Source organism: Ovis canadensis, chromosome 3 (assembly GCF_042477335.2).
Source record: "Ovis canadensis isolate MfBH-ARS-UI-01 breed Bighorn chromosome 3, ARS-UI_OviCan_v2, whole genome shotgun sequence".
NCBI lineage: Eukaryota > Metazoa > Chordata > Mammalia > Artiodactyla > Bovidae > Ovis > Ovis canadensis.
In genome coordinates, this window is record NC_091247.1 from 189,727,697 (window position 1) to 189,755,339 (window position 27,643).

Consider the following 27,643-nt stretch of genomic DNA (forward strand, 5'->3'; position numbering starts at 1 on the left):
AACTTTGGGAGTTGGTGATGGACAGGGAGGCCTGGTGTGCTGCAGTTCATGGGGTCTCAAAGAGTCAGACACGATTGAGTGATCAAACTGAACTGAACTGTAGCCCACCAGGCTCCTCTGTCCATGGGATTTCCTAGGCAAGAATGCTGGTGGGTTGCCATTTCCTTTTCCAAGGGATCTTCCTGGACCAGGGAGCAAATCTGAGTCTTCTGCTTTGGCAGGAGGTGAATACAGGTGTGTAATAAAGGAATATTTTGTAAGAAGAGAACTCAAAGACTGGTAATGGGGAATATGTTAAGTTGGAAAGAAGATTTTGAATTGGAAATTGGCAATTTTGAAATTTAGTTCATTCCTGGCCACTTAGAATGCTTGAACATTTGGAATCATTTGCCTCTTTTGTGATCTGTAAACACGCTAACATTCTATAACATCTGTGATTTTCTTAAAGATGCTCAGAGAAGAAAAAGGAAAAGCCAAGCAGTGGCAAAGAAATGGTAAAAGACTGTGATGGAGGTTGGGTGTACAAAATGGAGTGCCATTGAGCCACCAGAATTGTCAGAAGGCAGGTGGAGAATCAGTTGTGTTTGGGTAAACTGAGGAGAGTAAAACATACGGAATTACGCCTTTTAACCTTAGTGACCTAAACTAAATATTGATAATATTATGCAGGTTCTTGAAAAATGGCTAAAAAATGTGATGTTTCTATCTTCCAGATGAGCTGCTGAGCTATTTGTTGGAGAAGTTTTGGTACTTACCTTTTTATTTCTCACGATGCTTGTCATGATTTTATTGTCAGGAAAAAAAAAAAAAAAACTTGGTAAATTACCATATGTGACAATAATGCTTGGTTTAATTTACTGAATACTATTTAAGCTAAGTATTGTGCTGTTGGAGTTTCTTGGGGTGCATATATGTGATAATATTTGTAGATCCTTGTATTTGTGTAGTTACTGTCCTATTTTTAATAACCTGAAGGGAATAAAATCCTTACCGTTTTCTTACCTAAAAGTGTCCCATTAAATATGTTTCTGAAATGTGTCAAATTATTGATTCATTTAGGTTTACATGTGGGAAAACTATGGTGATAGGACAAAAGAGGGTGTGTATGAATTAAGAAAGGCTTCTCTGGTGAAAGAGAAAGTTGCTCAGTCATGTCCAAGTCTTTGCGACCCCATGGACTATTCAGTCCATGCAATTCTCCAGGCCAGAATACTGGAGTGGGTAGCCTTTCTCCTCTCCAGGGGATCTTCCCAACCCATAGATCGAACCCAGTTCTCCCACATTGTAGGCAGATTCTTTACCAGCTGAGCCACAGGGAAGCCCAAGAATTCTGGAGTGGGTAGCCTATCCCTTCTCCAGCGGATCTTCCCAACCCAGGAATCAAACCAGAGTCTCCTGCATTGCAGGTGGATTCTTTACCAACTGAGCTACCAGGGAAGCCCCGTCAGTAAAGAATCCACCTGCTGATATAGGAGACAAAAGTTCCATCCCTGGGTCGGGAATATCCTCGGGAGTAGGAAATGGCAACCCTCTCCAGTATTCTTGCCTAGGAAATCCCATGGACAGAGGAGCCTGGCAGGCTAAATCCATGGGATTGCAGAGTCAGACACAGGAACTTCACCAGTGGTCCAGTAGTTAAGACTCTTTGTCTTCCAATGCAAAGAATCAGACACAACTTAGCGACTAAGCAACAATAACAATGAATTAAGGAAAACAGTCACAATACTGTATATATCGCCATTTCCTTTGCTTTCAGAGTGTAGTACAGGCATACCTCAGAGATCTCCGATTTTGGTTCCAGATCACCACAGTAAAGAGAATATCACAATAAAGCAAGTTTGGTTTGCCAGTGCATATGTTTACACTGTGCTGTTATCTATTAAGTGTGCAAAAGCATATCTAAAAAAACAATACAGTTACCTTAATTTCAGATACTTTATTGCTAAAAAATGCTAACGACCCTCTGACAGCACAGGTTGCTACTAACTTTCAATTTGTATAAAATGCAGTATCTTTGAAGTGCAATGAAATGTATGCTTGTATTTATTATTATAAATATCCATCTCCTTTCAGATCTCAGTCAAAAAAATTGTTAATTTTCATCATTGCTTTACTTAATTATCCTTCCTTGTAGCCCCCTTTTTTTCCCCTGCTTTCAAAAGCAGTGCCTTTCCTGCCAGTGGAGCCTTCTCCATGCCAAGAGAGTGTTAGTTGTGGAGATACTGCTGATAATAGCTAGTATTATTAAGCTGGTGTGCACTAGCTTCTTTGCTGACTGCATTAAGTATATTAGTCCTTTGATCCTTATTATAAGCATATCCCTACATATAAACCTATATTGTTTTACGCATTTTATGATGGAGGCTCAGAGATGATCAAGAGCTTGCTTCAGGATCACACAGCTAGGAAGTGGTGAAACTAGGATTCAAACTTAGGTCTACTAATTCAGAGCCCAAGCACTTAACCATTGTACTATATATACCTGGCTCTGTCACTCTAATACAAAGGTGATGTATGCCTTTTGTTGCTATTGAGCTGGATGTTTTACTTTGGTAGCCCCCTAAGAAATTTTGAATAACCTAAAATACTGAATATAAGAGAGTTCAGCAACAGCCTGTCATACCAATCTGATGAGGTCTTTCAGAATGAAAGAACTCTCAGATGCCTCGTCCCTGCCTTACTCTGGACTCTGTGAAGAGGGGTGGACCCAAAAGAAGATAGGATAATACCCTGGGAAGCAGGGTACATTCTCAGGTGCCATTTTGCCTCATAAAGAGTTGCATGAAGCAAAGATTGAGATCAAAGAGCCTAACCCTGAAAGAGTGTCATCATTACCTGTTGGTAAGTGTACAAGCTTGGATTAGTAGCAGAGTTAGGATTAGAACCTGGGTTTCCTTATTTCTGGCACCATGTTCATGATGTCTAATTCATAAGGACTGTGAAAAGATGTGGAAAATCTTCAGTACCAGCATTCTTTTACATATTTGGAAAAAGAATACTATGCAGTAAAGTGAACTGTGGATTTTTAAAAAGCTTTATTTGATTGAACTCTCTTATTTAAGTAGGTTGCTTCAACTCTAATGAAGACCGTGAAAGAGGATGATTCACTAGAAAGGTGGAAAAGTTATATGTTCAGGATGAAATCTTCCTTTCCTATAGAAATGCAAGTGTTTATACTAAAGTCTTGGGGAGGAAGGTTGCAGAGAGAATTAATATGCTGCTTATGAGATGGAAGTAAATAGCTAATGACTGTAATTTTTACTCACTTACTTACCTTAGTTAATTTGTAGAGTTTCAGCCTCCAGTGAAGAGCTATCCTTGCTTTTATAAACAGTGAACTTGAAATGCACTAAGAGATGTTGACCGTTATGGGGATTCAGACTTTCCAGATGATTGTACTAGATACAGTGTTTTATTTTTCACAAATGGATGACTAAGTCATCAGTTCATTCATTTTCTTTCATGTTTATAAATTATCCTAATTTTTTGAATCAGTGTGACATGGGCAGACACTTAATTTAAATGGTTTTTATTTCCTTTTGATAGCATTAAAGTGCTCATTCATTCATTTGAAAAATATTTATGGAACCCATACTATATATGACACTGTCCTGTTCATTGGGAGTTTAACAATGAACAAAATAACAAAAATCCCTTCTTTCAGCATGAGAAAGCAAACAAGGAACTTATTAATATATAAAATAAATAATCTGTCAGAAAGTGATAAAGTTTGTGAAGAAAAATAAAGTAGGGAAAGGAAGCAAGGAGTGCTTAGGAGGAAAGATTTCAGGTTTAAAATCTTCCTGCGATATTTTATTGCATTTAATCTTATATATAATCTCAAATTTTCCCATTTCCACACAGAGCATCAAGAATTACATTTTTAGCTGAGTTGTAGTCTGAAAACATTACATTTTCACCTAGATTGTAGTCTGACTGAAAGAGAATAGGTCTCAGAATTAGTTACAGGGTAAAGGGATTTATAACCATGACTATGCAAATGATTGATCAACTGTTAGAATCTCGTATACTACTTACAAAACTAAAACAAATAAGCAGTCTTTAGCATTTGAGCAAATATATTCTTCTTTGGTAAAACTATACTTAATAAGTGAGGTTTAATAATATAAAGAATAAATGATTTAACAAGTTGAGGAATGTATAGACTTCATAGTAATTTTTTAAGCAGATGCCCATTTCCCTGTTTTGAAAATAAAATTAAACTGGGCTTTTTGTCTCAAAGAATGAAATGCTAGTTATATCCTGAAAGTGAATATTTATCCTTATCTTTTGTGCTTTTCCAGTTTGCCTACCAGGAGAAATGTTCAGCCATGTGTATTTTGCTCCTTCCTTTATTCATTATATAAGTTCATTAGCTGGTGTTTATAATCCACCTCATATTTTCACTATTTGTTTAGTAACCCTAATTTTTTAATCTGAGCAAATTCTACTATCATACATGACAGGGTTTGGTTTGGGGTTGTTTTTTTTTCCCCCCCTCTGGCTACGGGGCTGTTTCCAAGGCCTCCAGGTCTTTATAGATTATGTTACTTATATTTTACTCTTCCTCTTTATTTACTACATAGATTAATCAGCTAGTATTTATATTTTGCTTCCGAGTTCTTAAAAAAAACAAATTTCATGACACTTGTTGAAGAGAGTTCCTTTATTTAAGGTATAGAGACCACTGCAGTGGAGTCTTGCAGTGGAGAGGGAGATTAGAGGCTTCTCTGAATATTGCATGGACATGGAATTTATCACCAAGGAGCAGAGTGGAGATCAGTGAGTAGGAAATTACCAAGAGGGAACATCAGGGGTAAAGGGGGATTCTGAGTGAGCTGACCTAATAGGATTCTTGCTGAAGACAGACCTGAGTGATTTGACATCACCTGGGGGATGGTGGAGAATTCAGAACTTGATCGGATGTCCAGAATGATCATATAATGAGAGGGGAAATGGTTTCTGCTAAGCTGACTTAATAAGTTTCTTACTAAAACTGAATTTTACAAAGAAATCCATAGATAGGCTTAGGAGAAGTTCCAGGGGTCTAACTAAATTTTGATGAAGCAGAGAATCTTTTTCAGTGTCTTGATGTGCTTTTTTCCTGAATCTTCCTTTTCAATATCCTTTTTTACAGTCTTATACAGTCTTACATTGATCTTTTGCTTTAGGGACATTTCCACGGATTCTACTTCAAAGATCTGTCACTAGCTCTTTGCATTTTTTTCTCAATATAAACCTATTATTTTTTTTAAAAAAAACTATTTTAAGAGGGGCTACTTTACTTTGCTACCATTTTTATCATAATTATTCAGTGTTCCTCTAAATAGCAGACTGAAATTAGATGATTCATCAGTTTGAAACCAAAGGCATGCGTAAATTATTTAAAGAGCAACAAAAGAAGCAGCACTCTGATTTTAAGCTTTTTTGTAAATTGGATGCTATATTAATAATACATTTTAAATCATCGATTGTCAGTCATTCAGTGTGACTTGCTAGATGGCAAAAGTATAAATTCACTTCTTGTGTATAGCTCTGTGCTCTCAGGGATATATCAAGAGTAAATAGTTCTAGAATAGTGCAATGAATGCAGTCATGGGCATGATAAATTAAGAGCTGATAAATCTTTTAAAATAATTTGATATATGAAGAAAACATAGAACACTATTTGACATAAATTGTAACAGAATTTTTTTGGATCTGTCTCCTAAAGAAAATAAAACCAAAAATAAATAAATGAGACCTAATTAGACTTAAAATTTTTGCATAGCAAAGGGAGCCATCAGGAAAACCAGAAGACAGCCTACTGAATGGGAGAAAATATTTGCAAATGATATGACTGATAAGGGATTAATATCCAGCATAAATAAATGGCTCATCCAACTCAACATCAAAAAAAAAAAAAACAATTAAAAATGAGCAGAAAGTCGGGATAGAAATTTTTGCAAAGAAGACATACACAAATGGCCAACAGGCACAGGAAAAGATGCTCAACATCGTTAATCATCAGAGAAGTCTAAGTTAAAACCACAGTGAAATAACACCTCATGCGTATGTCACTCGGTCATGTCCAACTCTTGTGACCCTATGGACTGCAGCCCACCAGGCCCCTCTGTCCATGGGGATTCTCCAGGCAAGAATACTGGAGTGGGTTGCCATGCCTCCCTCCAGGGATTCCTCCCAACCCAGGTCTCCTGAACTGCAGGTGGATTCTTTACCATCTGAGCCAGCAGGGAAGCCCAAGAAAACTGGAGTAGGTAGCCTATCCCTTCTCCAAGGTATCTTCCTGATGCAGGAATCAAACCAGGGTCTCCTGCCGGGGTCTCCTGCATTGCAGGTGGTCTTCATGAGCTGAGCTACCAGGGAAGCCCCAAATATCACCTCACACTTGTCAAAATGGCTGTCATCAAAAAGACCACAAATAACAAATGTTGGTGAGTAAATGGAGAAAATAGAACCCTTGTACACTGTTGATGGGGATGTAAATCAGGGAGGTCACTATGGAAAACAGTACGGGTGTTTCTCTAAAAACTAAAAGCTATTGTATCATTCTATTGACATATTTTATTGTAGTTCTATTTCTGGGTATTTATCTGAAAAAAAGGCTAATTCAAAAAGATACATACACCCTAATGTTCATAGAAGCATTATTTATAATTGCCAAGATATGGAAGCACCCTCAGTGTCCTTCAATAGATGAATGGATAGAGAAGATGCAATATTTGTACATATACACAATGGAGTAATACTCAGCCATAAAAAAAGAATGAAATTTTGCCATCTGCAACAACACGGATGGGCTTGAAATCAGCACAAGAAATAAGTCAGAGAAAGACAAATACTGTATGATATCACTTATATGTAGAATCTAAAAAGTAAGACAAATTAGTGAACATAAAACAGAAACAGATTCACAGATACAGAGAACGAACTAGTGATTATCAGTGGGGAGAGGGAAGGAGAAGAAGAGATAAGAAAGGGGTAGGAGATTAAGAAGTACAAACTATATGAAATAAATATACTACAAGGATATAGAAGAATGTAGGGAAAACCACTCAGCCATTCAGGTATGACCTAAGTCAAATCCTGTATAATTATACAGTAGAAATGACAAATAGATTGAAGGGATAGATCTGATAGAGTGCCTGAAGACCTATGGATAGAAATTTGTAACATTGTATAGGAGGCAGTGATCAAAAATACCCCCAAGAAAAAAAAAATGTAAAAAGGCAAAGTGGTTGTCTGAGGAGGCTTTACGAATAGCTGAGAAAAGAGAAGCAAAAGGCAAATGAGAAAAGGAAAGATATACCCATCTGAATGCAGAGTTCCAGAGAATAGCAAGGAGAGGTAGGAAAGCCTTTGTAAGTGAACAATGCAAAGAAATAGAGGGAAATAATAGTAGGAAAGACTAGAGATCTCTTCAAGAAAATTAGAGATACCAAGAGAACGTTTCATGCAAAGATAGGCACAATAAAGGACAGAAATGGTATGGACCTAACAGAAGGAGAAGATATTAAGAAGAGATGTCAAGAATACACAGAACTGTACAAAAAAGATCTTGACCCAGATAACCACGATGGTGTGATCAGTGATACAGAGTCAGACATCCTGGAATGTCAAGTCAAGTGGGCCTTAGGAAGTATCACTATGAACAAAGCTAGTGAAGGTAATGGAATTTCAGCTGAACTATTTCAAATCCTAAAAGATGATCCCGTGAAAGTGCTACACTCAATATGCCTGCAAATTGGAAAACAGCAGTGGCCACAGGACTGGAAAAGGTCAGATTTCATTTCAGTCCCAAAGAGGGGCAATGCCAAAGAACATTCAAATTACTGCACAATTGTACTCAAAATTGTACCACACAATTGAATTCAAAATTGTACCGCACAGTTTTACATGCTAGCAAAATAATGCTAAACGTCCTTCAAGATAGGCTTCAATAGTATCTGAACTTCCAGATGTACAAGCTGGGTTTACAAAAGGCAGAGGAACCGGAGATCATATTGCCAACATCCATTGGATCATAGAAAAAGCTAGAGAATTTCAGAAAAATATTTGCTTCATTGTCTATACTAAAGCCTTTGACTATGTAGATCAGAACAAAGTGTGGAAAATTCTTCAAGAAATGAGAATACCAGACTACCTTCAATGGACTGGTCCAAATTGGGAAAGGAGTACATCAAGGCTATATATTGTCACTCTGCTTATTTAACTTCTGTGCAGAGTACATCATGTGAAATGCCGGACTGGATGAAGCACAAGCTGGAATCAAGACTTCCAGGAGAAATATCAATAACCTCATACATGCAGATGACACCACTCTTATGGCAGAAAGCAAAGAGGAACTAAAGAGCCTCTTAATGAAGGTGAAAGAGAGTTTAAAAGCTGGCTTAAAACTCAGCATTCAAAAAAACAAAAAGATCATGGCATCCAGGTCCATCACTTCATGGCAAATAGATGGGGAAACAATGGAAACAGTGACAGATTTTATTTTCTTGGACTCCAAAATCACTGCAGATAGTAACTGCAGCCATGAAATTAAAGGACACTTGCTCCTTGGAAGAAAAGCAGTGACAAACCTAAACAGTATTTTAAAAAGCAGAGACATTACTTTGCCTACAAAGGTCTGTATAGTCAATGCTATGGTTTTTCCAATAGTCATGTATGGATGTAAGAGTTGGACAATATAAAAGGTTGAGTACTGAAGAATTGATGCCTTCAAATTGTGGAAAAAACCCTTGAACAGCAGGGAGATCAAACCAGTCAATCCTAAAGGAAATCAACCCTAAAGGAAATCAACACTGAATATTCATTGGAAGGACTGATGCCGAAGCTGAAGGTCCAGTACTCTGGCTACCTCATGCAAAGAGCTGACTCATTGAAGAAGACCCTGATGCTGGGAAAGATTGAAGGTAGGAGGAGAAGGGGACAACAGAGGATAAGATGGTTAGATGGCACCACCGACTCAATGACATGAGTTTGAGCAAACTCCAGAAGATAGAGAAGGACAGGGAAGCCTGGCGGGCTACAGTCCATGGAGTTGCAAAGAGTCTAACACTACTGAGCAACTGAACAACAAAAACAACAAGGATATATTGTACAGCACAAGAAATGCAGCCATTACTTTATAATAACTATAAATGAGATATAACTTTAAAAAACTGAATACTTTGTTGTATACTGAAACTTACATTGTATATCAGCTGTACTTCAATTAAAAATTAATTGAAAATAAAAAAAAAAACCACCTATAATGCCATCACCATGAAATGTTAACTTTTGGTATTATGTCTTTCCATTGCATGGATCCTGATATGTGTGCATGTCCATACTTATTTTGTTAATTAGAAAATTTCTTACACAGCATTGTATCCAGCTTTTTCATTCATTATTGTATCATGACCACTGTCCCATATTATTGATATTCCTGAAAGTGAAAGTCTTAGTCACTCAGTCGTGTCCAACTCTTTGCAACCCCATGGACAGTAGCCCACCAGGCTCCTCTGTCAGTGGCATTTTCTGGGCAAGAATACTGGAGTGGGTAGCCATTCCCTTCTCCAGGGGATCTTCCCTACCCAGGAATCAAACCCAGGTCTCCTGCATTGGAGGCAGATTCTTCACTATCTGAGCCACCCTGGAAGCCCCATTGATATTCCTGGTAACTTAATTTTTTAAATGACTATGTGGTCTTTCATTATATCACCCCCTACTGTTGAACATTTAGGTTGCATTGAACCATGAAATTAAAAGACGCTTGCTCCTTGGAAGAAAAGCTTTGACCAAGCTAGACAGTATATTAAAAAGCAGAGACTTTGCCAACAAAGACCCAGTCTAGTCAATGCTGTCGTTTTTTCAGTAGTCATGTATAGATGTGAGAGTTGGACTATAAAGAAAGCTGAGCACCAAAGAATTGATGCTTTTGAACTGTGGTGTTAGAGAAGACTCTTGAGAGTGTTTTGGGTTGCAAGGAGATCCAACCAGTCAATCCTAAAGGAAATCAGGCCTGAATATTCATTGGAAGGGCTGATACTGAAGCTGAAACTCCAATACTTTGGCCACCTGATGCAAACAAATAACTGACTCATTGGAAAAGACCCTGAACCTGGGAAAGATTGAAGGCGGGAGGAGAAGGGGACGACAGAGGATGAGATAGTTGGATAGCATCACTGACTCGATGGACATGAGTTTGAGCAAGCTCCAGGAGTTGATGGACAGGGAATCCTGGCGTGCTGCAGTTCATGGGGTCACAAAGTGTCGTACACAACTGAACAACTGAACTGAACTGAGCATGTTTACTTGATTCTGAGTAACTGTTGATTGTAAGATCTGCTATTAATTCAAAAGCTTTTTGGAAAAATTATACTTTAAACTTGTATATGACACAGAAGATTCATCCTAGTTTCAGAAACATGTAAAAACCAAAATGTGAGTCTTGTGTGTGTAGTCACTCAGTCATGTCCAACTCTTTGCTGCCTTTTGGACCATAGCCTGCCAGGCTCCTTTGTCCATGGGATTCTCCAGGCAAGAATATTGGAGTCGGTTGCCATTCCTTTCTGCAGGGTATCTTCCCAACCCAGAATTAAACCCTCATCTCCTGTGTTTCCTGCATTACAGGCAGATTCTTTATCCATTGAGCCACTGGGGAATCCCCAAGTGTGAGTGGCTAACTCATTCAAAATGTGAATCTTCGAATAAAGGAAACTTAGAATTCATTATTGCATGTATGCTGTGATGAACATCTGTAACCCTAAATATTAGACTGTGTCTCTGATTACATTTATTTAGGGTGTATTTTTAGAAGGAGTAGGTGATGTAGTTGACTCTGCAGATAAATGGCTTACAGACATGACATCAACCCTTCAAGCATTTATAGCAGAGATGATTATATAGAAAATAGACAAGTTATCAAAAAAACACTGTGGTAAATACTATAATTGGAGAGTATGAGAGGGATAGCTAATTTAAATTTGGAGGAATTATAGAACACTTTCTATGTAGCACCTAAGGCTGTCTGAGAGATGAATAGAAGTTGGAAGAAAACTTCATCTTCCAAGACTCAAATGTGGAGAGATCTTACCCCACTGGGATCACTCAGGTATTTGAAGACAGCTGGAGGTTTAAGGTAGAGAGAAGGATCAGCAGAAAGTGTAAGTAAGCTAAAAATTGAATTACAGCCATTGGATTGGCAGTTAGGGCTATAAATGGCTTCATCAAGATCATTTTCAGGGAAAGAAGCTGATTTGAGATGAACAAAAGATCCAGAGATAATTAAGCAGAGGCCTTACATGTAAACTTTTCTGAAGAATGTTTACATGAAAGAGCAAAGAAACAGATTGAAATGTAGTGTCAGAGAGACCAGCATACTTGTAAGCTGAAGGGCAATACTCATTTGAGAGAAAAAAAAAAATTGGAGATATGGCACACGAGATTTCTAATGGAGAAGATTCGAATAGGCAAGAGAGGATTAGTCAAGGATCCTGGTGGAAGAAAGTTTCGAGCTGTGGCCAATATATATTACATTTTGGGATTAGAAGAAAGATGAGTAGGGGTTGGGTCTGTATGTGTGTATCAGTGAAGTAGAGAGCAGCAGGAGGGAGGCAAGGCTGGGTCATCAAGTTGAGTAGAGGCACTTGAGGATAAAGGGAAAGGTTTGGTAACAGTCTTGAAGAGAAATGGGGGAACTTGAAAAAGGGCAGCAGGTTCAGTGATTCTTGGTAGTCATGAGGGAAATCAAGAACTAATCTATTAATACATGGATATGATAAAGGAAAGTGCTGCAGTGGTCTCTATCCAGGCTTGGGGCTCTGTTGGGCAGGTAGGTGGAAAGGAGAAAATCATTACAGACACTGTACACTTGTTAACCTCAGTTTGAAAGAAGCATTGATTGTGGTGAAGGTTGCACATCTCTATGAATATGCTAAAAACCACTGAATTGGATACTTTAAATGGATGAATTATATGGTATCTCCTAGAGAAGGAAATGGCAATACTTCTGTATTCTTGCTTTCAAAAATTTCCATTGTCAGGGGAGCCTGGCAGGCTATAGTCCAAGGGGTTGCAAAGAGCTGGCCATGACTGAGTAACTGAGCCAGTATCTGGTATCTAAATTACATCTCAATAAAGCTGATATATACTTGTTTAAAAAGAATCTATTGAAAAATAAGTATTGCTGGTCTTTAGTTTTCAACTGTATATCCTTTCTATTTTAAAGACAGGTGAGATCACATTTTATTTTTTCATTTGATTGTTTGTTTTAACCTACCCCCTTCTATTCTTTCAGTCGCTGGGTGAGTCGGAGTGCCACTGCACAGCGCAGGAAAGACCGCCTTCGCCAGCATTCTGAGCACGTTGGGCTGGACAACGATTTGCGGGAGGTATGTGTGTTGCCTTCCTGGGATGCCTTGATGCGGAACTGTAAGCTAGGCTTACTTAGTCCAGCAGGTATCATTGTGTAGCTTCTCTTGCATTCTTCTAAAAAAAATAATTGTTCAATTTATGTTTTAAAATAGTAATTCTCTTATGCTGACTGACATAGCTGAAACACCTTTTTTTTTCCATTTTGTGATTTTAATACATCTAAAATAAGGCTGTAAAACAAGTCTCCCTGTGGACCACATCAAGTAAAGGCTGAGCTTAGGATAAAGTTTTGGTCAGTATATCTCCTGCAGGGGGAAAAAGGTATAAGAAGCATAGACTTTCTAAGTTTCAAACATAATTTAAACTTAGTAAATATATATTTGCCTGTGATTTGTCCTTGGCTTGTTGACACCATTTTTAGGAGTGTTTTAAAATTACTTTAAATTAATATCCTTATGCTTTATTTGTACTATTTGAAAATAAAACAGTAATTATACATTTGAATAATGATAAGTAATTTTTAATTTTTTGTGATCAAAAAAATGCAGTCAATTATCTGTTAACTCTTTTCTAAACTCAAATGAGTTTAAAAAAACAGAAAACATCATTCTGAATATATATATATTGCTTTTTGTTGATTTGTTCATACGTACATGGTTTTAAACATCTTCTTAAGAACCAAGCATAGCCTGTCTACTGCTTTTCTTTGTGCTACTGTATTTCTCTCCCTTCCCTTCTGCTGTGACTTTATCATATGCATGCTTGTTTTGCTTGTCTCTTTCTCCCATCCTTTTCTCTTTTGCTTTTCTGTCATTTGCACTTCTCCATCCTCATAGCCTTCCGGGGAACTTGTGGTCTGTCAGAACTCCATGGCATTCTGGGAGTGGGATCAGGGTCCACCTCCTCCTGCACGACTTCCTAAAAAATCCTTCTCTGAGTGCTGCCTGGTATGTTCTTTGCCTGAAAGTCCTTTGCAGATGTTCCTGAATCTTGTCTGTGATGTTCCTTGAATCATCCACGTGTGTGAGTGCACGTAGCTCTAGATGCCTCACATCACCTTGTGACGTGAAATCTTAGCTCTCCACTTCCTTTTGTGACTTGTACCTCTTCGTGATGGTGTGTGCGCTAACGAGAGTATTCTCTACATTTGGCAGAGAAAACTGATTATTTGAATCCCAAATCAGTGGTATTTTTGAGGGAAAAGAAGGGGACTAGATTTAGCACATTGTTTTTCTTCCAAAAAGGGGAAATATTTAAGTATTCAAATTTTCTTTTACTTAAGCACTTTGCAAAAGTGCATAAGTGATTCATTTTCAAACAACTTTTCTTTTGCTGAGTTTATCTGTTCCTGGTCTGTATTTTATATGGTCAGAAAATCAGATCACCAATATAGAATCTTAGTGCTAAAAGAAACAGTTGAGGTATCTTTGTCCAGCTAGACATGATTTAACCGAATCCAAGTGTTAGTCGATCAGTCATGTCTGACTCTTTGTGGCTCCATGTACTGTAGCCTGCCAGGCTCCTCTGTTTGTGGAACTTTTCAGGCAAGAATACTGGATTGGGTAGCCATTCCTTTCTCCAGGGGATCTTCCTGACTCAGGGTTCGAATCTGGGTCTCCTGCATTGCAGGCAGTCTTTACCGTCTGAGCCAGCAGGGAAGAAAGTCCAAAAGGCTTTGTCTAAAGTCAAATGGACACACAGAGGCAGGGCTAGGCCCACATGCCAGGCCTCCTGACTCCAAGCCAATACTCTTGCCAGGAACCCTGCACAGCTAGGTTGCACTGAACATTACTCACCTGAGGGCCAGAGTTACTTAGGACTTTTGGTTGTATTTTATCCCATTATGACATAGTAAGATAAATTTACTTAACTTTACATTGGTCTGCTCTTCACATGCTCCACGTTGGTTAGAGGGACAGGGTATTTATTAGATGAAATCCTGTGCTGAAGAGCAGTTATTTCAGTGTTTATTGAATAACAGGATATGTTTTTATAGATAGGTCCTACTATTTTGGGCTTCCCTGATAGCTCAGTTGGTAAGGAATCTGCCTATAATGGAAGAGACCCCAGTTTGATTCCTGGGTCGGGAAGATCCGCTGGAGAAGGGATAGGCTACCCACTCCAGTATTCTGGCCTGGAGAATTCCATGGACTATTAAGTCATGTAAGAGTCAAGGGTCACAAAGAGTTGGACACGACTGAGCAACTTTCACTTTATTCACTCACTTTTCTACTATTTTTGGTTTAGAAATGAAGAAGAGCATAGTAGAAGTCTTAGAAGAAACCTGGGGTGACTTCCCTCTGTAGGAAAATGGACTTTATTATGAAACCACTCCCTATGAAAGATTTCTTCCTTCTCAGTTTTTTATCTTAAAATACACCTTTTCCTCCAGTTACCCCAAAGAAAGCACAATCTGTATTGTCACTTGTTTATTGTAAGGGCACTGCTTTGTTTTTTCAGTATGCAGAAGCAGCCTCACTTCTTGCTATGAGAAGGGGTCTTTAGCCACCCCTGTATTCATTCTGCACATGTCCATGGAATGTGACTTGTTTTGTAGCTTCAACAAAGTGCTCAGAAGGAGAGTTTGCATGTGGCTCCATGGAATTCACTGTTGGCTAATACTTTATCTGCCTCGTATGTGCTGGCTGATCAGTGAATATGGCCACTCAAAGGACAGTCCCATTCTAGCTTGCTGTCATTTATATTATAAAATAGAACCTAAACTTTAAACAGTGGTTAATTTTTAATCCAATTATTGACTTTTTAAAATCTGGTCATGTATTTCAGAGAAAAGGAAAATGCCTGAGGCTTCTTCCTATCCTCTTGCTTTGTCATGTACCTCACTTCTTTCATTGTAGCTAGTGTATTTCTTCCTAAGCCACGTGTGATACTTCACTCTTCTTGAGAATTGGGTCTTGTAGTGGTTCTCTCTGTATTTGTCCTAAAGATGGAGGAATTGAGGCCTGGGGAGAAACAGAACCCTTTTAACATTAGCAGTTAACGTTTGCTTTTACCAACCATTTATCTCTAAGTTGTAATGTTCCAAATAACATTAGTACAACCTGAAATGATAGGAAATGGAGGTAATTATAGTCTCATATATGATCCCTGTCTTATATCTCAGGTTTATTTTTCTGAAATTCTTCATTTCCTGCTTTTATGTATACTAACCTTCAGGATGTTTCACACAACTCTGTTACACTTAATTTCCCTGGTGGAGATTGTTGCCTCTCATTGTCAATTTTCCCTCTTCCTTTTACCCTCTAAAAAGGATTTGAAGCAGGAAGAAATATACACAACTAACCGTGTGCAGAGTCCATTTAATTTTTAAGTCCATCCTTAAAATAACTACACTAGAAAAGAGATTATTTTGTAAATGCTGCCTTTTGTCAGGAGGGTTGGGAAGTAGAAGGTAAATGGCTTTGTTGAATCCCTAATTGGTGAGATTTTTAACAATTGTACTAAATTTAGCGGGTTATTTTTCTTCTAAAGGGGAAATGTGTTAAATATGCAAAAACTCTCTTTTATTTAAAGAATGCAAAAGATTTTACACATATTTTTCTTATACTATCAAATCTTCCCTTAAGATAGTAAAGATAGATTTCACATATGTGTCTGTGGGAGGATGTGCTGACTTGCAGTCTCTCTCACTCCAATAAACTGCTGGTTTTACTATATAATTAGAGCAATTATTCTCTAAATACAGACCTAAGACACTTAGACTTCTTGGAGATTCTGCCCTGCAGTCCTGACACCAACATAAGGTATCCGGATGAGCTTTCGCAGGTGCCACAGAAAGAAGAAAGTTAACAGCTGTGCTGAACTAATTACATGTAGTGCTTCTCTTACTGGAAATTCACTAACCAAAGTTCAAGAGCAGTGGTCTGAGTTTCTGTGGTCCTCTCTGAGTCGTTGATGTCTTCTAAAATGATATGATATTTCTGATTTATTTTGACCATGGAACAAGGCAAAGTACGGATGTCGCGAAGTATCTTGGAAATAAGAGGTCACCTCCTACATTGGGAGTACATGATACTTTTCAGAGCGGTCGCCTAGCCTTTGTTATGAGGCAGGTGGGCTTGTTTTATGCCCATTTTATGAATAAGCACGTATGCCTGAGGTCATAAAATTCATTGCAGCCATTTTCCAGAGCTGGCTTAATTTACTGTTGTGACTTGATTAGAACAAAGGACAGCACTCCCCAAGAGGCTGGAAGCGCCTCGGGGCTCTTGATCTGTGGGGAAATGGGTGGAGGAAACCAGTAATTTGAGAATCACTGGGTTCCTGGAAAACCATAGGTTTAATATTCATTCAGACACCCCAGTTTTTCCATGCCAGCCATGATCCCAACTAATCATACACTGGGTATTCCCAGTAAAAGACTGAATGAGTTTTTATTTGCTGTGGCTTCTGTCACTCATTTTCACGGGACTAACAGTAGAGGGAGTGTGACTACCCTCTGCCTTTCAGTGTACTAAACCTTGAACTGCTGTTGCACATATATAGATGTACGGCCTTTTTTTGCATTTTGTTCCTGCACTTATTTTTAAGGTTAAGTAGGTTAGAAGAATATCTGATGTTTATGCATTAAAAATACTCTTTAATTTTTAGAAATACATGCAAGAGGCACGAAGTTTAGGAAAAAACCTGAGGCAACCCAAATTGTCAGACCTCTCTCCTGCGGTGATTGCACAAACCAACTGGAAATTTGTAGAAGGCTTATTAAAAGAATGTAGAATGAAGGTACGTATTACTCACTGGTGCAGGACAGTGCGCATTCATGTTCACTCCATGTGCGAAGCTAAAATGAACTGAGCCAACCCCCACTTGAGTCTTTAGCTTCATTAGAAAGACACTTAATACTGTGGCATAAACCTCGTGAGCTCTTTACTAAAGTCATGAACCTCTGTGGGTTCTGTCTGTCACCACAGAATCAATGACATGGGAGCCCTGCACAGTTTTTCTCACCTTTCAGCTGTTGCTGTCTTCCTCTCCAACATGGACAGATATTAAGCCAATCAGAAGTTCTCTGTCAGGGATGTTGTCAACTTACGTGAAAGGCAGCACATGTTTTATATGTGTTTGTATGTATCTCTGTGTGAACCTGTGTAGAACCTCATCTGTGCCATATGTGTGTGCATATACCCATAAGGAAGATCTTAGCTGTGTTGTAGATTTGTGTGTTCTGTACATGAGTCTCCTCTCAGATATCTGTGTTTATCAGAGGTAGCACTACAAGTTGACAAAACTCAGCACATCATTTTAGCCAATAATTTCATTCATTCATTTGACAGTCATTTCTTGAGTACCTTCTCTGTGTTGAGTAAATGCACTGTGTCCGCATCAGCTTGCAATGCTGAATCACACAGACATGGTCCTTGCCTAAAGTAACTAGATTCTCACTCACTTACATTTTATGAGGACAGTTAAGTCTACTGTAAGTTACCGTACTTGAAACTGATTTCCATTTCCTTTCCATTTTCTGGTACATACTTATTCCAGAGAAGAGATGAAAGGGAAAATGAAGAAGGAAAAAAAGAGGTCTGCTTCACTTACAAATTAGAGAATTCTGAAAAAATTTAGAACTGCCTGTTTGTATTGTGGTTTTTGCCTAAGTGCAATCAAAACTTAAGTGTGAATATCTTTAGTGTGCTAAGATGGAGCATGAGTGGTGGTGGCAGGATGGAGTTTCAGATTCTATGATATATAGTAGATCTGGTGTAATTGCCCAATGTTATTCAAATTAGTAATCTGAAAATTGTTGTACATAAGCATTTTCATGAGGATACTTTAAAATAGCATCAGAATCTCTCTTTAGTTGCTCTCTATTTCTCTGAAAGTTATACATGATATTATTTATTGTTGACCACAGAGATTAAGACACTTTCCTCAAGGTGATTCAAAATCTGCAGTTAGAAATATAGTGAAGGGATCCCAGGTCTCCTCATTCAGGAATTGACTTGATGGCTTTTGGCCTCATTGCTGGTATAACACTTGAGACCACATGTTATATTTTCAGACGAAACGCATGTTGGTGGAGAAGATGGGACATGAAGCAGTGGAACTGGGCCATGGGGAAGCAAACATAACTGGCTTGGAGGAGAACACCCTGATTGCCAGCCTCTGTGACCTGTTGGAAAGGATATGGAGCCATGGCTTGCAAGTCAAGCAGGTAACAGGTTCAAGAGGCCCTGCTGACAGGACCAGTTAGAAGTCCCGTTAAGAAAAGTAACAAAAAGGGAAAAAAACATGAAAATGAAAGGATAAGTCCCTTTGTCACAGGATAATGAGAAATATACCACAGACATTTTAATTCCAGAAAAAGAAAATACAACCCATGATTAGCAAGTAGTTTGGGGCTCCTTTCCTAGTACAGGAAAAGATAACACAAAACACATTCACTGCAGGGACTGTATTCACTGAAGTTCCATTAAGTATCTACTTTCATCACTATTTAAGAAAAAAATCGAAATATTAGTTCTTTGCCATTTTAAGTTGTCTGGTAATTCAGGGTGGAAAAACTAGATGCTTACTTTGCTTTTGTCCCTCTTATCTCCCTTTCTGCTTTTTTTTTTCCCCCTGCTGTGTGCATCTTTCTTTCTTCCTCATCTTTTCTGTTTCTCCTCCTGCCCCACTTTTCTTCCCTCATTGCTCCTGCATACATTCAAACATGTTTTGCAGACACAAATACATTCTGGGTTGCTAGAGCCTTTAATTCCACGGTTACTAATGTGGCCAGTGTAGACAGCCCTAGTTATATACAGTGAAGTAATAGCCCAGCTGAAGTTGGGAATTTCCATGCCTGCACTTCTGGCCTTTGCTTTGCTGACCTTCCCCAGGCTGCTGTCAGCCTTGTCAGTGAGGCAAAGGATGGCCCTCACCACACGTGGAGCGGGATGCTCAGGATGTCACATAGCTAGGAATGGATGAACTTCAGTTTCCCAGCTTCATAATTGGCATTTCAATGTGAATGGTTTTGATGAGAAGTTATTTTTTAATGAATTCTTTGTTATAAAATGAAAAATTATATATACTTTGTACTTTCAGGGGAAGTCAGCTTTGTGGTCACATTTAATTCAGTTTCAGGACAGAGAAGAGAAACAAGAGCACCTTGCAGAGTCGCCAGGTGAGAATTCATTGGCTTGATTGTTTCTACAGCACTGGCAGCAGTGGACCATGTGAAAAAATCAGTCCCTATGGCTTTGTCTTCACCTCTTTCTCTCTCAAACTGCCACTCACCCCATCTTGCCACTAGTGGGTGGAGTAGGAGGAGGAATATTACTAACTCTGAGACCTGGGGAAAGTCCCTTGACCTTTTGATCTTCAGCTTCCTCATCCACAGATTGGGAAAATAATATTAGCCATGTCAAGGCTATAATGTTGATCAAATCAGATAACATTTGAAAACCTCTAATAAGGTGTTCAGTTCAGTTGCTCAGTCGTGTCCGACTCTTTGCGACCCCATGAATTGCAGCATGCCAGGCCTCCCTGTCCATCACCAACCTCCGGAGTTAATAAAGTGTAAAGAATCATATAAGTAGTATCCCTACTCTAAGCAGTATTAGGGTATGGTGTATACTGATTTTTTCTTGAATAAAAGTTTTATCACATTGTTAATAATCTTTCAGGGGAGAAAACGTGTGTGTGTGTGTGTGTGTGTGTGTGTGTGTATATATATTTCAAAAATCTTCAGAAATCATATTCTTCAATTTATGAGACATCTTATGTTACACTGTCATGATTCATTAGCTCTTTAATTATATAGGATTCATAGATGCTCTACCTGTTGTATATTTTTCATAAAAATGAGCTTGTTTTTCTTTAAGCAAAATAACCATCTATTTCATAAAAAGAAGTAATAGTAGAGAGTTAGTAGATAGTAGAGTTAGAGATAAAATATTTTATATTGAATCAGCTATTTGGGAACATTTTCTAAAATTATGAATTAGGCATTGAAAAAATATTTTTAAAGGCTTATTTAAAAAAAAAAATTCATAAGCCAACCACTAACTTTAGAAATACAGCACTGCAGAGACTTCGCTGTGGTCCAGTGGCTGGGACTCCATGCCCGTAATGCAAGGGCCTGGGTTCAGTCCCTGCTCAGGGAACTATATCCCACATGCCACAACTACAGATCCCACGTGCAGCAACAAGGATTGACGATCTCATGTGCCACGCCAAAGGCCCAGCACAGCCAAAAAAATACATATTTTTTGAAAAAGAAGGAAAAGAAAGCATTGCAAGTATGATTGAAGCACACTATTTCCATTCCCCTCACTGCCTCTAGAGGGCAATACTACTCTAAAAGTGGTACTTATTATTGGAAACCTGCTTTTTCAATGTATCCAATGAGACAGCTAGGAATAGGAACTGGATACTACATTGCCCTGCTGCTGCTGCTGCTGCTGCTGCTGCTAAGTCGCTTCAGTCGTGTCCGACTCTGTGCGACCCCATAGATGGCAGCCCACGAGGCTCCCCCGTCCCTGGGATTCTCCAGGCAAGAACATGGGATTGGGTTGCCATTTCCTTCTCCAGTGCATGAAAGTGAAAAGTGAAAGTGAAGTTGCTCAGTTGTGTCCGGCTCTTAGCGACACCATGGACTGTAGCCCACCAGGCTCCTCCATCCATGGGATTTTCCAGGCAAGAGTACTGGAGTGGGGTGCCATTGCCCTGGACCTCCTCTAAATAGAATGTCAAAGTTCTAATGTCCCATAATGTAACTGTGTTTATAATGATTGAGATCAAGCTTAAAAGCATTCTCTAGTGTCCGTTTGTCCCTTTTCCTATTGAAAAAGTAAAAATGCATTAGTGTATCTGAAATTATCTCTAATATTTACCCAAGTTCATGGAAAATTTAGCAATTCAGACATAAGACCATATTTAAGGTAGTTTACCCTAATTAGAATAAATTCTTAGGACCATTTGTAGTGTGAAATGTTGCAAAAACCAAGCTTTGTTAGGCAGGGAGGCATTTGACTTCTACTAAACAGGCGTGTGAGAATGTCCATCTGTTAGAGTGAGCAGCTACCAGGCAACACCAGGAAGTTCATGGCTTTGAATAACCAAATCATGGGTGGTTGAGCTAGAGACCAGAGACTCAGCCATTTGCAGGGCGCTTCAGGCAGTCAGTAATGACACTAGTAAAACTCAAGTCAGGGCTCAGAAATACAGAATGTGTCAAAGCCTCATGCGGTCATTGTGCTGCACTGCCAAGTGTCAGTGAAGGGCCGGTGATCTAAGAATAAACATAAGCTAAATATTATACTGATCCTAAGTAGGATTAATGTAAGCTGTGTAGCTTTTGAAATCAAATTTACTGTTTGTTTGGAGGGGTGGATTTGATAAATATTGCTCTAACACTTGTGATGATTCAGCCCATGAAGTTAGGACTTAAAAATATGACAGTGTAGGACTTAAAAATATGACAGTGTGAAATGTATATAAAAACATCAGTTTAAAAATAAAAGTCATTATTGAGAAACTATGTTCTAATTATACAAAAATTAGCAGTTCCCTGACTTTAATGATTTTAAATCTGGTGTTTTGTTTTTTTCCAAAAAAAATAGTTTGTTTGCCAACTACTTAGCTTCCTAACTAATGGCAGTAAACAGTATGTGTCTTCATATTATGCAAAGATCCTCCAGGTCCTTGGAGATTCACAGTGGATTTAAACACAGCTCTTACTAGCATTGAGCCAGGAAGCAGCCCTAAACAAGAATCAGACATTTTAAGGATTGTAGAAGAATGGAAAAAGTCTGTGTTAGCAAGAGGACCATAGCAGGGTAGACTGCCTTAAATTTTTTGATAGATTTTATTTTTCGAGCGGTTTTAGGTTCATGGCAATATTGAACAGATGGTTCAGAGATTTCCCCTGAACTCTCCGCCCCAACACATGCATAACCTCCCTCATTATCCTGCTTCTCCATCAGAGTAGTACCTTTCTTACAGTTGTTGAACCTTCGTCGACACATCAGCACCCTAAGCCCATAGTTTATCTACATTAGGATTCACTCTTGATGTGTCATACGTACTATGGGTTTAGACAGATACGTGTTAATGACATGGATCCACCATTATAGTGTAATATAGAGTAACTTCACTGTCCTAATAATCGTGTGTTCCACCTATTCATCCATCCCTCTCCTCTAACCCCTGGCAACCACTGATCTTTTTAATTAGTTGTCTCCATAGTCTTGCCTTACCTAGAGTGTCATATAGTTGACATCATGTGGTATGAGGCCTTTACAGATTGGCTTCTTTCACTTAGTAATGTGCACTTAAGTTCCCTCCATATCTTTTAAAACTGTCTTAATTTTGACTTCATCAAATTTTGACCAAGTCACTGTACCTAGTAGTTAGAAATCCTGTTTTAGAGAGAGGATCTCAGAATGTAGTTGATTCTAGAAAGAGGACCATTCTTGATATATCACCCCAAAGTTTCTACCTTTAAAATGTGGACCAGCTTAGACATGGGTGTTGTCTCCAAACCTTGCATCCTCAGATAAGTTTCAACTAAACTTTAAATGCACTTTTAAAACAGTTGGCAAGGAGGGAGGTAGAATGCAGAAGGGAATAGAAATGACTGTTTCTATTTAAATGGTTTTTATGGTTTAAATGGTTTATTCTAGATCTAGCCAAGAATTTGGAGTCACTCTTTAAAGGTCTTACATCAAAAGTTTCTTTAATTACTTACCTGCCCATGGGTATATTATGACTCTATAAAACAATACATGCAGTCTCTATGCTCTGTGTACTTGCTGTCTATGCGGTAGCATTCTTGCAGGCAGAATACAAAGGACATTTCTGTGGCTGAGTATTAAACCAGTATTTGTATTGAAGGAGAAAGTAGCCTTTTGCATTTGAGTATAGTGAATTAAGAAATACTAAGAAGTTCCCTGTTGAACTAGTGTTTAGGATTCCAGAGTTTCACTGATGTGACCCAGGTTCAATCCCTGGTGGGAACTGAGATCCTGCAAGCTGTGTGGTGTAGCCAGAAAAAAAAAAAAGAAATACTAATAGAAATATACATTTGAATAGTTTATAAATTTTTATTCTGTCTAGAAGAGACTTCATGGAAACTTTCTTAGATTTTAGATCTCTAGATTAAAACTATGGCCTCATTCCTTAATTCCTAATCTGCATTTTTGTTCACAGGCTTCTAAACTTTCCTCCAAAGTTTAGTAATAAAATACTGTATTAATTAATTTCCCTCAGTTGCCATTATATAGGACCACAAACGGGATGGCTTGAACAACAGACATTCATTGTAGAAGTACTGGGGGTTAGGACATCAGCATCTTTTTGTTGACAGCTAATGTACTGTTATCATCAGTCTATCCCATTAGCAGATTTTTCATAAATCTCTATCTCCAGCCCTAGTTCCTAGACATCCATAGCCCAGTGGGACCTCAAACTCAACTCATCCTGAAACAAACTCATTATCTTAGCACCTCTCCCTCCTGTCCCAATCGTACTTTCTTCCTTCTTCTCAGTTCCACTTAATGACATCATAACCCTCTTCTCAGTCAGGCAAGCCAGAAAGTCATCCTTAATGTAACAGTCCACTGGACATGACATCAGAATACTCTACCCCTTTTAATTAATGGAATTTGGGGGGCAGATATCTTAACCTCTTTGAGCCTCATTTTTTTTTATTTGCAAAATCAAGATTAAATAAAGGAAAGTTATGATTATGGAATACTATATAGTAAAACAGTTTATATTCATACTTAATATTGTTTTGACTCTTGAGTCTTGCTTACCCTTAATCTAGTTATTTAATTCCACTGCATATTTCTCCTCTTTGTTTTCACTGGCTGCCACTGTCTTAGTTCATCTACAAGCTGGCCTCTGAAACAACTTCTAGCTCATCTGCCTTGTAGCATTTGTACCATTACACTGGGCTTCCCTGGCTCAGATGGTAAAGAATCTGCCTGCAGTACAGGAGACCCAGGTTTGATTCCTCAGTTGGGAAGATCCCCTGCAGAAGGAAATGGCTACCCACTCTAGTATTCTTGCCTGGAGAATCTCATGGGCAGAGAGGAGCCTGGCGGGCTCCAGTCTATGGGGTCGCAAAGAGTCAGAGGTGACTGAGGGACTAAGTGCACACATACCCCGTCACGCTGTCACTCTGCTTAACTGACTAAAAAGCAGTAGGGAACTTCCCTGGAGGTTCAGTAATTGAGACTCTGCACTTCTACTGCAGGGATGCGGGTTCAGTCCTTGGTCAGGAAATAAGATCCCACATGCCGTAGCATGTGGCCAAAAAAAAAGCACTGAGAAGCATATCATTTCTTTTCAAAATCTCTTTCCCCTCCCTAGGATTTCTAGATGTTTCTAACTCATTATTTAAGCTTCTGCCATCTGGCCCTAAATAATCTTATCTTCCTCAATGAGTATTTGCTCAGCATTTTGAGGGGGCCTCCAGAGGAGCCTGGTACGCTGCAGTCCATGGGGTCACTAAGAGTCGGACACGACTGAGCAACTTTCCTTTCACTTTTAACTTTTCATGCATTGGAGAAGGAAATGGCAACCCACTCCAGTATTCTTGCCTGGAGAATCCTAGGGACAGAGGAGCCTAGTGGGCTGATGCCTATGGGGTCGCAAAGAGTCGGACACAACTGAAGCATCTTAGCAGCAGTAGCAGCTGGATATTCTAAGAATAGGATATGACCAAGCCTCAAGAGGCATGTAATTTAATAATAAGAGTAACAGAAGTGTTAAATTGTGATTGGTTTGTGATAGAGGTTCAGTATTAAAAGTCCCACAGGAGAAAGGGAATAACTTACCTAACAGTGTGCCTAGGGGAGAAAGTATATTCAGGAAAGATTTCACACAGAGGCAAAATTAAAGCTAAATTTCTTTTTTTTTTTTCTTTTGAGAGTTTACTTTGTGCCAGGCACCGTTATAAGTGTTTTACATCTGTTTGAATAAGGTAGGTATTGTGACTGTCCCCAATTTGCAGGTGATGAAACAGACCATAGAGGGGTTAAATGACCTACCCAAGGTCAGTGAGCTATTAATTCCTCTGTAGGGTTTGAGAAGACCATCTTCTTAACCATTATGCTCTACTGCTCTCAATCTGAGGTGATAAGCAGGCCATAAACAAGGAGAAAAATGCAGAAACACTGTAAAAGCAAAAGCCTTTAACAAATTGCATGAAGACATGAAAAAGTATATTGTGTGTTTAAGGAATATGGAACTGAGGAACATTTTTGCAAAGCAGGAACAGAGATGCAGACATAGAAAATGGACTCGTGGACACAGTGGGGGAAGGGGAAAGTGGTACTGACATATCTACACTACCATGTGTAAAGCAGATAGCTAGTGGGAAGTTGCTGTATAGCACTAGGAGCTCAGCCTGGTGCTCTGTGGTGACCTAGAGGGGTGGGATGGCGGGAATGGGAGGCAGGCTGAAGAGGGAGAGGGTATATGTGTACTTATGGCTGATTCACATCCTTGTACAGCAGAAACCAACACAACATTGTAAAGCAGTTACCTTCTAATTAAAAATATATATATATTTTTTTTTAAAAGGAATACTGATCAGTGAAGGGTGGCTTGGAAAGAGGATTCCAAAATAGGATTCCTAGAACATGCTTAGACCTGTGAATGTTCTTTTTGTGGATGCTGCTGCTTTTTTAAATGTCAAGCTCCTCTGTTATTTAGTACCTCACTTGTTCTCTGCCCCCCTGAGGCATGATTCCTTCTATAGTCCTGTCTTCCTCTGGTCAAGTTGCCAGATAATGGTAACTCAGCCCCTTTTTCCTGCCTCATAGTCTTTTTCTTTTTCTCTTCTCAACCCATTTCTTACCACATGTGCGGCCATCTTACATGCTGTCTAATCATCTAGGATGTAGAGGCATTCTCTGAGGCATTTCACTTTCTCTCCAATAAGAGGGATGTTCTTTCATTAATTAACACACTTAAGTGGTAATAGTCTCAAACAGGAAGACAAACAGCATATTGCCTGCAAATCTCTGAAATAGTGTCTTTTGTGTCTGTCACCTGTTGGGTATTGAGATCAACCAGTGTTTTCAGTGACCCATCGAAAACTCCCTCCACAGACTGCCAAGACAGATGCCCTATTTATTACCTATTTGATACGGCAGGCCCTCAAAAGAACTGCCTTTAGGTTGGTCGGCTACATTCTTTTTGTCGTGGCAACTCCATCAATGTTCACTTATGTTATACCTGCCAAGTATCAGTTGAGCTTCTTGCATCAAGTGCCAAAATCTTGCAGATCCTTATCCACCAAAATGTTCCCTGTCTTCCTTCAGTGCCAGCTTCATATAAACTTACGTGTTCCGATATTGTACCCTAGCCCCCGAAAGTAGAATGTGTCTAAAAACTGAGAAAATGTAAGTTTAATGTACAGTGAAAACCCTCATCCTTAATTCTCATTTTATGATGTATTTGCCAAGTGTTATGTTGCAATTTAGTTTTCTTTTACAGATAAGGAAATAGAAATAAAGGGCACTGAACTCCACAGAACCTCACTTACAGTGAGATTGAGCACTCCAACAATATTGTTGTTACTGTTTAGTCCCTAAGTCGTATCTGACTCTTTGCAACCCCATGGACTGCAGCCCACCAGGCTCCTCTGTCCATGGGATTCCCCAGGCAAGAATACTGGAGTGGGCTGCCATTTCCTTTTCCAGGGGATCTTCCTGACCCAGGGAAGATTCTGAGTCTCCCACATTGGGACCACTGAGCTACCAGGGAAGCCCAACTACAATATATTAGCCACTAATTGATTGTTTAGCCATTGTTACATAAAAGAATAATCTTTCCTTCTTACATAAATGTTAGCTCTTCAGGCTTCATAAGAGAATGACTCATAGACATTATACTTCTAACTGTCCATTTAGGTTACTCACTTTGTATGATAAACATATTGTTACTTGGATTCTGAACTTGAAGTAGAAACTTCTCAGACTAAAGAATCCAAACTCAGGTTTTTCTTTGTAAACATTTTTTCGAAAGGAAAATTCTATGATTGTAGCTAACGAGACCAGAGATGATTCACGTACTTAGGTTAATTTACAGACACTGCTTTCCTGTAGTTATTCAGAACTATTAGAATGATAACTTTAGAAAATGACTGGCCCTCTGGCCAAAATGTACACACATTGTCTTATTTGCTATGTGGGTTCTTATGATTCATTTAAAATTTTCAGATAAAGCCCCATATTAACTAGGAAGAAAATAGCTAGTTTACTGTAATCATAAAGTAGGAATATTTGGGTAAACAAATTTGAGCTTTTCTATTATCTTTAACATTTGT

General features: G+C 38.8%; 1 protein-coding gene across 4 annotated transcripts in view; it reads left to right on the forward strand.

Moving 5' to 3' along the window:
- Window positions 1–27,643, forward strand: part of DENND5B (DENN domain containing 5B) — a 228,650-nt gene that overhangs the window by 165,956 nt on the left and 35,051 nt on the right. For 2 of the 4 annotated variants that reach the window (XM_069585398.1, XM_069585399.1), the window contains 4 exons: window positions 12,281–12,374; window positions 16,969–17,100; window positions 18,377–18,529; window positions 19,405–19,483. In XM_069585398.1, coding sequence (XP_069441499.1) covers window positions 12,281–12,374; window positions 16,969–17,100; window positions 18,377–18,529; window positions 19,405–19,483 — 458 coding nt within the window. Of the gene's footprint in view, window positions 1–448; window positions 1,009–12,280; window positions 12,375–16,968; window positions 17,101–18,376; window positions 18,530–19,404; window positions 19,484–27,643 lie in introns of those variants that run through there. The other 2 variants (XM_069585400.1, XM_069585401.1) reach the window with 1 other exon arrangement.